At 39.8% G+C, this 12,168-nt stretch overlaps 1 protein-coding gene across 3 annotated transcripts in view; it reads left to right on the top strand.

Annotated features, from left to right (window-relative positions):
* GRIK2 (glutamate ionotropic receptor kainate type subunit 2) overlaps nt 1-12,168 on the top strand; it is a 595,148-nt gene that overhangs the window by 539,421 nt on the left and 43,559 nt on the right. For all 3 annotated transcript variants that reach the window (XM_050949241.1, XM_050949242.1, XM_050949239.1), the window contains one exon: nt 7,798-8,023. In XM_050949241.1, coding sequence (XP_050805198.1) covers nt 7,798-8,023 — 226 coding nt within the window. The remainder of the gene's footprint in view (nt 1-7,797; nt 8,024-12,168) is intronic.

Raw genomic sequence — 12,168 nt, 5'->3', positions numbered from 1 at the left:
CATTGCAGTAATTCAGCATTAACTATTAATTCGTTAGCTTTACCTCTAGCTACTTTTTTTAAATATTAAATTTGCACTATCTTTGGTTTCTTGAAACAAAAAAAACAGCACAGTTGGCGGCACAGTAAAATTTATTTTTCTCAGCACTTCATTTTTCATTCCCCATAACTCCATTCTTGGCAGGAACACCTTTCCTACCTTTCTTCATTTGTGCTCTATGGACCATGAAAGCTGCCGTTACAAAGAAGAGAGCCTCGTATGCACTGCTTATATTGGTTTTGTGCTGATAGAACAAAAACTAAATCGGCTGGTTCACTTAAGGGTTTACAGGCCTCAGCGGTTCTGATTTATTTTTTTTTAAAATGGAGGTCATGGAATTGAGGAGACCAGTCTGATAACATGGAAGGGTGTCTTTCATTCTTTGTATTTTGAGGCCTGAAGAAAATCCAGAGTCTGTTTTAGGTGGCATGAAAATCAAGTGCAGGGCTAAAATGCAGTATTACTTAAAAATTTTTCTTTAACTTCTGATAATCTTCTCAGAAAACCTACTAAAAGCCTGAACTTCATTTATACTGACAGACTTGATCTGCTTTAGTGATAAACTGTAATTAAGCTAATTTAGTTCTAGCACATTATCTTCTATTAGTAGAAGAGTGTATGCTACTTAGTGTATAAAATATCAGAGATTACCCCATATACTTTACAAAAAGTACTGCAGTATTCTGTTGTAGTGGTTCAAAACTGCATCTTACACGTGTGAGTTCAGTGTATAGAATGGTTACCAGCTTGAGTTTTGCACTGAAAGCAGGAATTTCAAACAATATGCTATGCATGAAAAATAAACCATATCCTCTCCGGAATTACAGCACTTACTTTTGGAGTATAGAATTATTTACTGAGATTTTACAAGTAATTCTATTAATAATTTTAGTTATTAAAATTATTTAAAATCTTTTCCTTAAGAAATTAAGCACCCGGAACTCTGCCCTGTGGTGACATCATGAGAGGGAGAGACATTACATGTTATTCTTTTTCTGTCTTCAAATATTAGTTTAGTTTAATCTGAGGCTACAATCACAAAGATGCTTTAGCCGTAATGGTATAGCTATTATTTCATATTTGTTTTACTATAGCTCCTAGCAATCCTAAGGACCAGGGCCCCTTTATGCTAGGTGCTGCACAAACACAGAATAAGAAGAGAACCCAAGCCACAAAGAGCTTACGATCTAAATGCAAAACAAGCGGAAACAGATGGATACAGACCTACTAATTCGGGAGTACCAAGAAACAATGAGACAGTATTGGTTAACATGACAGGCAGCAATATTAGTGCATTAAAGGCCACATGCATGGTGTCGCTAAAGGTCAGAGTTAAGATTCTTTGGATGTCCTAACTGTACATTTCCATACCTTAGCATGTTCATATTTCTTTAGGAGCTAAGGAATTGATTTAGAGAACTGAAGTGTGAAAATGACTTAAGAAAAAAACACTTTCCCCATACTAATAAAGAGTTGTCCATCAGCTCTACCTATTAACTAAACTATTCTACAGGCTATTTCTCAAAGGGGTAGCAGCAGAAAATATTTTGTTTTTGTTAAAAGAAAGCTTCCCTCATCCTGCACAGCATGGTAAATTGAAAGGTCACGGGAAACAGTTCTCACTATGCTTAACTGTGAATTACATGTGAAGTGAACAGCCCTGACAAAGGTGGGCATTCCTGAATTTATCATTCTTCTCTTCCTAGCTCAAACAGAAGTTAGGGCTTGATGCAGGAACTACTGGGTGAGGTTCTCTGGCCTGTGTTAGGCAAGAGGTCAGATTAGATTATTTTATTGGTCATTTCTGATTGTGTAATCTATGAAGCTGGGGCATGATGAAAAGTGACTTTTGAACATTCAGAATGCTGTGTTCTTCAGAACAAAGGAGAACGCTCTTTTGAAATCAGTGACAAATGGAGAACACAGAAGAATAACTACCATATCACTTCCCCAGGGATGCAATCTCTTGAGCCTATAGGCTTCTTCTTTTGCATTTAAATATAAACTCTTTGGACCTAATTCTCATTTACTTTAAGGTCCCTTCACAATGTAAAAGCTCTCAGTTTAAAAGAATTAGATCCTTGTGATTTATTTGTTTTTAAAGCGAGAAAATGAGGATGTACATAATATTCCTGATCTGCCCACCCAACTTTCAAGAATTAAGGAAGGTTTCATAAGTATAGCTGAGGCTAGGAGGTTGCCCATTACGTTTATAAGTTGAAGATGTTAAGAACTACAATTTGATATAATTAAAGCACACTTTGTACATATTGTTATAATTACAAAAGAGGAACAATGTATCAGTCCTTGCGCTGCACATTTTTGCTTTATAGTCTTCCACTCTTGCCCTCACTAACACATTGTTTGATGTTGTCTACCTACCATATCCTGTGCCTTTCCTTTGATCTTTATTTATTTTGGCATTCTCCCTTGCCATCGTACAGCATCCCCATAATTTCTCCTTCTCACCTGTTTCATTATACTGTTGCTGTGCTGCAATATTTGTCTTTTCTCTCTAACACTTCAGTATATAGCAGGAACACTGCAATAGTAAAGACACTGCCCCCCATTCCAGCCTTCGCAGACATGCATAGCAATAGACTAACTCAGAGACTTCACCATTCTTATGTTCATGATTTCTGCCACTGTTGTCTTCAAATGATCTTTAATTTACAAGTACTGAATACACCATTGGTAGCTGCCTCTGGATGTCATTGTGATAGCTGCCATCTCCAATCACCAGGAAGCTGAACTTCTTGATTTTCTTAATATCTTCATTTCCAATTTTCCTGCTTGTTGGGATGGGCTGCAATGTTTCCATTGCCATCTTCTCTTTTGTATTCCAATGTAATGCAAATTTCACAAAGTGTAGGCAGCTGGTTTTATTAGCCGCTGAATATCTCCTGCAGTACTGTGGGAGCACAAGCATAATAAATCTTGTCACCACAGGTTATCCCATCTAGACATCACTTCCAGTGGAGATGGTGATTTTCAGTTAGGTCAGAAATAGTGTGCTAACCGAAAACAACATAATGCACTTTGCCAATGGAACCTGTAAGTCAGTTCATCCTATTTGCTCACAAATAAGTAAAAATGGAAGTATAATATGAATTTCAGAATCTGCGTCCATCAATATGAATGTCACAATCATAACCACCAGAAGCAATAAGTAGTGTCATTCTCCTTAGTTCCATGTCAAACCAGCCTGTGATGATTTTGATTGTTCTGGCTTTTGGATTTTGAGACTATACAGTAGTTCACTAAATACAGGGAAAAAATCATTTGCGATTTGTTTGAATCAAAAGATATTTTATCTGTGTCAAAAGGTTCCCTGTTGTGTATAAAACACATCCCAAGTCTCTGCCTTACAATATTAAAACACAGTAAATACATCATCTATTGTTCATTTGTAGGCTGTCTCTTTTTCTTGGCATCACTTCAACTCTGATCTTTATCTTTTCTAGGATGAATAGAAACAGTACAGGTGTTTTTATTATCATTTATTTTGTCTGCATGAGAAATGAATTCTGTAATTCACACTATATTTAGAGCTACATATTTTGATAGGTGAAGAGTGTCTTTCCCTAATTACCAAGATATTGCTACATCTTCCATGTAACCTCACAAATCATGCATAAAATGTTGATACATGCATAAGATTGTTTTAATGATTCCAGCAAGCATGCCATCTGTGACCCTAGGCATCCCTGTATTCACATCCTACACAATGCTACAATATTTGTACAAAATATACCTTATAAGGTATCATCTGAAAGCATTGTAAAAGGCATGTGTTAACGTTGTATGTGAAGTTATGAATTCCCTGTGTTTGAGGTTACTAGGACTTGTTTAAGACCAGAAAGCCTAGCATGGGTAAAGGCGATAAACAGCTTTGTCCTAGACCAGGGGTAGGCAACCTTTCAGAATTGGTGTGCTGAGTCTTCACTTATTCACTCTAATTGAAGGTTTCGCGTGCCAGTAATACATTTTAATGTTTTTAGAAGGTCTCTTTCTATAAGTCTATAATATATAACTAAACTATTGTTATATGTAAAGTAAATAAGGTTTTTAAAATGTTTAAGACAGTTCATTTAAAATTAAATTAAAATGCAGAGCCCCCCGGACCAGAGGCCAGGACCCAGGCAGTGTGAGTGCCACTGAAAATCAGCTCGCATGCCGCCTTTTGCGCACATGCCATAGGTTGCCTACCCCTGGCCTACACAAAGGAATGCAGGTTCACCCCAATTTACATGTTAGCAGTAAATAAAGCCATTCAGCTAAATCAATGGGGATTATCCTGATCCTGAACTAGAGAGACAGAGAATTAACTTGGCTCCCACAGCCCAGAAAGACGCAGGAGACTGAATCCCCAGGAGACCTTCCAGACTTGTAAGACAAATTCAATCCCTTTGGGGATATAAGGAGCAGAGAGAGACTCTTCCTTGATCTGTCATTTTAGGAGACAAAATAAACCCAAGCAATTTTATGTCTGAATTGGGTCCTCGCCAGTAAAAAGCTAAAAGAAAAACTGTGGGTAAAAGAATCCATCTTGAACAAAGATTGTATCTTGCTAGATTAAGTTTTAGACTTTTAAATGTGTGTTTTAACTTTTATATTCTTGTAACCATGTCTACCTTTATCTCTGTTACTTGGTATCACTTAATCCTTCTCTTTTTAAAATTACATTCAGAGGTGAAAGTAAGCCAGTCCAGTCCGGTATGGTGTACCGGCAAGAGCCAGTAGGCCATGCCGGACCGCACCGGCTTCTGCGGCGGGGATTTAAAGGGCTCTGGGCTCCCCACGACAGCGCTCAGCCCAGAGCCCTTTAAAAACCCCCACCTGCGGCTCCGGCGGCCGGGCTGGGGCCGGATTTAAAGGGCTTTGGGCTCCCAGGGCTGGACTCTGGGCTGCCTTGGCTATGGTCAACCCAGAGTCCTTTAAATCCTGCCCGCAGCTCCTGTGGCCGGGCTGGGGCCAGATTTAAAGATCTCAGAGCTCCTCCAGACGCGGGAAGCCCAGAGCCCTTTGAATCCTGCCCGCAGCTCCAGCAGCCGGAGCTGCAGTGGGGATATAAAGGGTCTGGAGCTCCGCGGTGGCAGGAGCCCCAGGGGGCTCCCAGCCACCTCTGCAGCTGGGATCCCTGGGTTGATTTAAAGGTCCTGGGCTCCCAGCCACAGCTGGTGCTCCTGGGCCTTTAAATCTTGAGAGACACTGTCTCTTCTGGTTGAGGGCACAACCCCCTCAGGACTCCAGCAGTACCGGTAAGTCCTGTAAGTTACTTTCACCACTGAAAACACTGATTTTACCTTTACTTTAAACCAATTCAGTTCTGTGTTTGAAGGGAAAGGCATAGTCGCCCCAGTTAAATTAGTAAGTTATGATGTACTGATTCTTTAACAGAACAGCAAACTTAGAATCTTCTTTGAATGCCCAGTGATAGGGGCTGTGCAGAGAAATATCTCTGAGTAGCTCAGGGGCTGGAGTGTACTGATTGTTACCAGCTAGGCAAGGTTTGGGACGGCATATGGAGTTCACCTGAGGAGTTTGCTAGTGAGGAATACAGACTGGTGTGGTAGGGAGTTGACACGCAGTCTAGTTGCCAGCAAAACTGACTCTTGTTGAGGCAGAGAGGTAACAATGGCTCACAACCCTGGGTATTCCCAGCAGCATGTTACAGAATCTTAGCCAGAAGTTTTGTTCTTTCATTTTATTCACTACATTAGTATGTAGAGATGTTAGTTCCCTTGCATATGTGGCTGGGACTTCTTCCCAGCTGATTAAATCAGTCATCTTTTCCATCTTATTGTAGAAGTTTATCTGCGTATTCTCTCCATTGTTGAGTCTCTTATATATTTCTACATGCTGTAATGCTTCAATAGAGAGCAACAGTTTCCATTTTTGACACATTTTCATCCTAACGATTGTCTTTCACTTTATTCTCTTGTACTCTTTATTTGGCTTTCCCCCTCAGCTCACACCTTACCAATGTATCTAATGGTTTACTAAAGTTGTTCTCTGTACCAATTTTTTGTGTTCAGTTTATTCAATAGTGGCTAAAAAATATAGTTTTATGCACTTAGGGTAAAGCTTGAATGATGAAAGAACTAAATGGTGATATGAGCACTTTGGAGAGTTTTGGAGTAATTGGAAAACATTGGTTTCCCCTCTTTTCTGTATGATAAAATCATTTTGATTCCCATTGAGCTGATGTATAGGGCTTAAGTGCATTCTCTTACACTGTAATATTGATATAAAGTGTTTGTAAGAATCTTTTGATTCTCATACCAAAATCAATGAATAGGAAGCTGTTTGTTTCTTCTATTCCATGTCTCCACATCATATTCTTATCCACAATCTTTTTTTCTCCACTTTCACACTGAAACCCTCTGCAATCAACACCATATCATGTTTTGGCACAATATCAGAGAGCTCTTGCAGGTGGATTTCAAACTCGTCAATTTTATTAGCATTGACTACTGGAGTTAGTTCATATACTTGAATGATAGACGTTCTGAAGTCCTCAAGCAGATTGAAATAAGCCTTGGATTCTACCTCAGCAGGAATACAAACTCATCCTTATTCAGAATAAATGTTCCCCTTTCTATCCCATGTACACCACTAATTCTCATTTGGGGCAGAAGTTAAGCTGCCAGTAAGCAGAACTTCAGAAAGATCTTCAATGTCAATCTTTGTCTAGTGTCTCTCCCAGAACTGCAAAATGAGTTATGCTTAGGTTTGACATAAACAGATCAGAGACTCCCTGAAGAATCTGGTTATACTAGTCTGCTATATCAGATTTCTACTCTTGTATTATTGGCTAGGCATTGGCATTACAGCACATCTCCTAATGATAATCTTGGTCTGGGACATTCTTGGATGAAGGTGTGGGTAACACAATGCAATAAAGTAGGAATCCTAATACATATATAGTGGTTTTCATCCCTAAGTCTCAAGTGCTTTAACAAAGTATGGTACATATTATCAGCCTTATTTTACAGAAGTGGCAATGTGCTGTCAAAAGGCAAAGTGACTTGTCTAAGGTCACATAGCAGAACTGGGTATAGAACTCTGATCTGGTTTCTCACAGTCCTATCTCCACTAAACTATACAGTTTCCTGTGAATACTCAGTGAATGAAGCAACTTAGTTTTTTGACACGTAACAAAACAGTATTATCAATAAAGTTCATAATATCTTTGGCTAGAAGTTCCCCTCCTCAGATTGTTGTTACAGTATACTGTGGACCAGAAGGCTGCCACCCGCCATCCCAGACGTGATTGAATTTCCATGGTCTTTTATTCATATACTGTCATTTATGAAGCGTTTTGAGATCCTTCAAGATGTCAGATGTTGTCAGTTTTTCAAAAGAGCTCCGCGACTGTTTAGGCATCAAAATAAGGGTCAGACGTCCAAAAATGTCAAGCAACCAAAAGTATTGTTTGTGATACTTACAGTCAGGGGCGAAATCTTGGCCCTCTTGAAGTCAGTGGAAGTTTCTTCTGTTAATTTCAGTGGTGCTAAGACTTCACCCTTGATTTTTCAAAGAACCAAGCACCCAATGTGATCAGCTTTTTGAAGGTTTGGCTAATTATATTGGTGTCTAAATGGGAGCAGAGTACTTTTGAATATCTGTACCCTTTATAGATAGAAAGTATTAAATGAATACAATTATTTCTAGAAATACTGTGTTAACTGGCTTTTTCTACTTGGTCATAAACGTATTCATGTTAATATTATATTTTAATATTTTATGTTTCAGAAATCAAAAATCTCCACTTATGACAAGATGTGGGCCTTTATGAGTAGCAGGAGGCAGTCGGTGCTTGTCAAAAGTAATGAAGAAGGCATCCAGCGTGTACTCACCTCTGATTATGCCTTTCTAATGGAATCCACAACCATTGAGTTTGTCACACAAAGGAACTGTAACCTAACACAGATTGGAGGCCTGATAGACTCAAAAGGTTACGGCGTTGGAACTCCCATGGGTAGGTTATATGTCAAGCATTTGTTCTGTGCTCATTAATCTTAGCTGTAGCGATAGCACAAAAAAGCTCCAACATACAGTATCGTTGCTCTACATAAACTAAAGCAGTTTTTCTCCCCCTCCCTCCAACTAACTAAATAGACCATATTATATTAACGCAATGTATGGATCTAGTTTAACTTAGAAAAGGATATCTTGCTTCTCCTAAAAAAGTGACAGGAAATTTGCCTGTATAATGCCCATGCTCTAGAAGGGGTATGCAAATTCAACTAAAGGAAATACTTGACAAGAACTTGATCTCTTGAAGTATTTTTTGTGTGTATGGTATAGCATAAATTGTGTAGTGGTAGTGCAGTGACTGCATAGGCAAATGTGGTGGGCATTCATAGTTCTGCTATGTAGAAAAGTTTAAGTATCGAGTTCCCTAAGATTATTGGGAAAACAGTCATAGTAGTATGTTATACATAAACCCTGGACAAAAAACAATGAACTAAAACTTTCTGTATCTAATTATGGAACTGTGATTGCAATTCCTAACCCTGCAATCAGTTCCTGAGTAGAGTCCCATTGAGTGGACATAAGGACCTGATTGCAGGACTGGGGGCTTAGATCACAATTTAGTAAGCACCTAAGCATGTGCTTAAATCCCACTGAGCTATGTTGATGTATATGAGCTGAAGATCTAGCCCTTAGACTTTAGAGAAGACATATTTAAAATGGACTAAGGCATTAGTGCTATACAGAGTTAAAGGGTATGTTAGAAGGATGGAATGACCTGCTTGAGAGAACAGTATTTTGTCCTACTTTTAGTTTATTTTTATATCAAGAATTTCATCATCTTGACATTGGAATGAGCATGTCCTATGTTTTTTTTCTCTAATGTGACCTACAAATATCGTTTATTTTACCTGTATTTAAAACATGCTGTAAATCACCTTGTGAGGGAATTTGTCTACCATACTTTAAGTCAAGAAACACTAGCATAAGGAAGGTTAAGAAAAGAAAGTTATTGGAAGGTCTTGCAAAGAAAAACTAGCTAATTTTATCAGACAGCTTTATCTATGGAGGTTTTTTGTTATTGTTGTGGTTGAGCTTTTTTTTTTGTAATTTTAATATAACTACTCAGACATATTAATAGCATTATAGTTTCAGTGGTTGCAATAAGTGAATATGATTGCAACGGTACCCTGTGTGGAAATCATAGTTCTGTATATTCCAACCTGGTTCTGACCTTGGGCTCCAATTCCTGACTTCTGGGCTCCTGTTCCTTGCTACTGACTCCTGCTTTAATCACTAGACCCAACTCCTTCCGTATTCACTAGGCACAGCCACCCATGTCCCAGTCTCTGACTGTCTGAGCAGAACCAAACCCCATAAACAATAAGGGAAGTAGAGCATATGGTGAGCAAGGATCCTCTAAAGGTCAATATCGCTCTGCTGGAGATAGTGGGAGCCCTGTGGATTTGCGTGCCCAGGTTGCTGCCCTGCTGGCACAGAAGGCGGTCCTGCAAGCTCAAGCCTCACTGATTTCAGCTCTTATCCCCACTCCCACTATAAAGTTCAGCGATGATCACAACAAGTTTCATGGCTTCCTAAATCAGAGTCCTCAGTTGCACCCTACTGACCACCTCCAATTGGGACTAAATATCAGCCTGCTTAGCAGGAAGGCCCTGGCTTGGGCATCTTCACTTCTGGAAAAATCAAGCCAACTTTTGGGACAATTTGAGGACTTTGTCTGAACTATGGTGATAATCTTTGATGACCCAAGTTGCAAACATACAACTGGAGAATTCCTATAATGATCAAGCATTTAGACATCTGGACGTTTCTTTGGAGTCCAGATGTTTTTCTCATGTTGCAGCAGGAACACCAGCCAGTTACTAAATATGCAGCAGAGTTCCAATTTGTGGTATGAGACACCTAGTAGAACAGGCCACTCAGTGTTATCATTTCTGGCTCAGCCTAAACAATGATATTAAAGATGAACTGGCATGAGTGTAATTCAGCCTGGATGCTATAGTTGACTTATGCAGCAAGATTGAGATTGCCTGACCAAATTCCACCAAGAAAAAGAATTGTTCTCTTGGAGCTTGCCAGCTCTGCTGACACCACACTCATTATCAGTCACTTCTCTGTCACCCAGACTGATGGAAGTTGATCAGGTCCAGCCCTGTAATGTGGAGACAAATTGACGCAGGGCATTGGGCCTATCCCTATATTGTGGGGAATCAGGACATTTTGCATCAAGTTGCCCTTCTAATGTCTGATCTGTGCCCTGGTCAAGAAATCCCAAGCCCCAGCCCCAAAGGGGGGATCTAGGCTAGACTGGAAACCTTCCTTCTCCCCACAAGTTTGCACCAATACTTGTCCACCTGTACTCTGGGGATGGCCAATCAGCATCCAACACCTCTCCAGCTCCAGCACTCTGCCATACCCTACACCAACCTAGAGATTTGGGTGGACTCGAGTGCATCAGGCAATTTCATGGATCTGGAGTTTGACCGAGCACACCATATCTCCACCCAGCAAAAGGATTTCCGTTCCACTCCCGTGAGTTAGTGGAGTCCATATACAGGTCACTTCTTTCATTGGTACCAGTCACCCACCAGATTGCTCCCTTACAGGTAAGGACACTTTGAGGCCACCAATAAATCATTCTGTTTGGGCTAACTTGTGCACTGCATTCATCAGTTGTCCTTGGCATCTCCTGGCTTGTCGCACATAACTCGCTCATGCACTGGCAGTCAGGCATGGTAAGTTTTGATTCCCATTTTATTTAAAATCTTATTTCCTAAGAACCAACCCAGGACCAGCAACCTTTATCTCAGCCAAAGAATTCAGAGACACAAAATGAGAATCCAATATGGAAAATGCCTAGGAAGGAGTGCTGCAGAAAGGAGTCAGAGTGGATCACAAGCTAAATCTGAGTCAACAGTAAAATGCTTATGCAAAAAAAGCAAACATCATTCTGAGATTATTAGCAGGAATGTTGTAAGCAAGACACAAGAAGTAATTCTTCTGCTCTACTCTGCAGTGATACAGCCTTAACTGGAATATTGTGTCCAGTTCTGGATACCACATTTCAGGAAAGATGTGGACAAATTGGAGGAATTCCAGAGAAGAGCCAAAAAAAAAAAAGATTTCAGGTCTATAAAACATGGCCTATGAAGGAAAATTGAAAAAAAAATTGGCTTTGTTTAGTCTGGAGAAGACTGAGGGGGGACATAACAGTTTACAAGTACATAAAAGGTTGTTACAAGGACGAGGGTGAAAAATTGTTCTTGTTAACGTCTGAGGCTATGACAGGAAGCAGTGGGCTTAAATTGCAGCAAGAACAGTTTAGGTTGGACATTAGGAAAAAGTTCCTAACTGTCAGGGTGGTTAAGCACTGGAATATGTTGCCTAGGGAGGTTATAGAATCTCCATCATTGGAGATTTTTAAGAACAGGTTAGATAAACACCCATCAGGAATGGTCCAGATAATTCTTAGTCTTGCCTTGAGTGCAGGGAACTGGACTAGATGACCTCTTGAGGTCCTTTCCGATCCTATAATTTTATGATATGATTCTATGAAAACCAGAAGAAAAGGGTAATTTGCCCCTCCATATCCCCAGCGGGGGCTTTGATTTTCTTAGTGGCAAGGAAAGATTATTGATCTTTTAACCAGGACCCCTTACTCTTCTCTGCCAACATTGTCACAAAGTTGGACCTTCACAGAGAGTATAATCTGATGAGGAGCAAGAAAGAAGAAGAGTTGAAAACCACTTTCTATATCAGATATGGCCATTTCAAGTATTTGGTCATGCCATTTGGGTTATGCAGTGCCTGGCAACCTTCCAGCATTTCATAAATTACATCTTTAGGGACATGCTGGACCAATTTGTCATTTTCCTGGATGACTTCTTCATTTTCTCTGAAAGTCAGGTCCTCCACATTTATCATGTATGTACTGTCTTGGACAGATACTGCCAAAACTACCTCCACACGAAGTTCAAGAAATGTGACTTCAATGAGAACACAGTGGATTTCTTGGGCTATATTGTCTCACCTAAGGAACTGACCAGTGAGTGGTGATATCTGATTTTGCTGCATCCAAGGATGCACACTGGGTGCAGCAATTCCTGATGTTTGCCAATTTATACAAGC

This window comes from Gopherus flavomarginatus, chromosome 4 (assembly GCF_025201925.1).
Source record: "Gopherus flavomarginatus isolate rGopFla2 chromosome 4, rGopFla2.mat.asm, whole genome shotgun sequence".
NCBI lineage: Eukaryota > Metazoa > Chordata > Testudines > Testudinidae > Gopherus > Gopherus flavomarginatus.
Note: the sequence above shows the minus strand (reverse complement) of the source record. Positions and strands in the feature narration are given on the sequence as shown.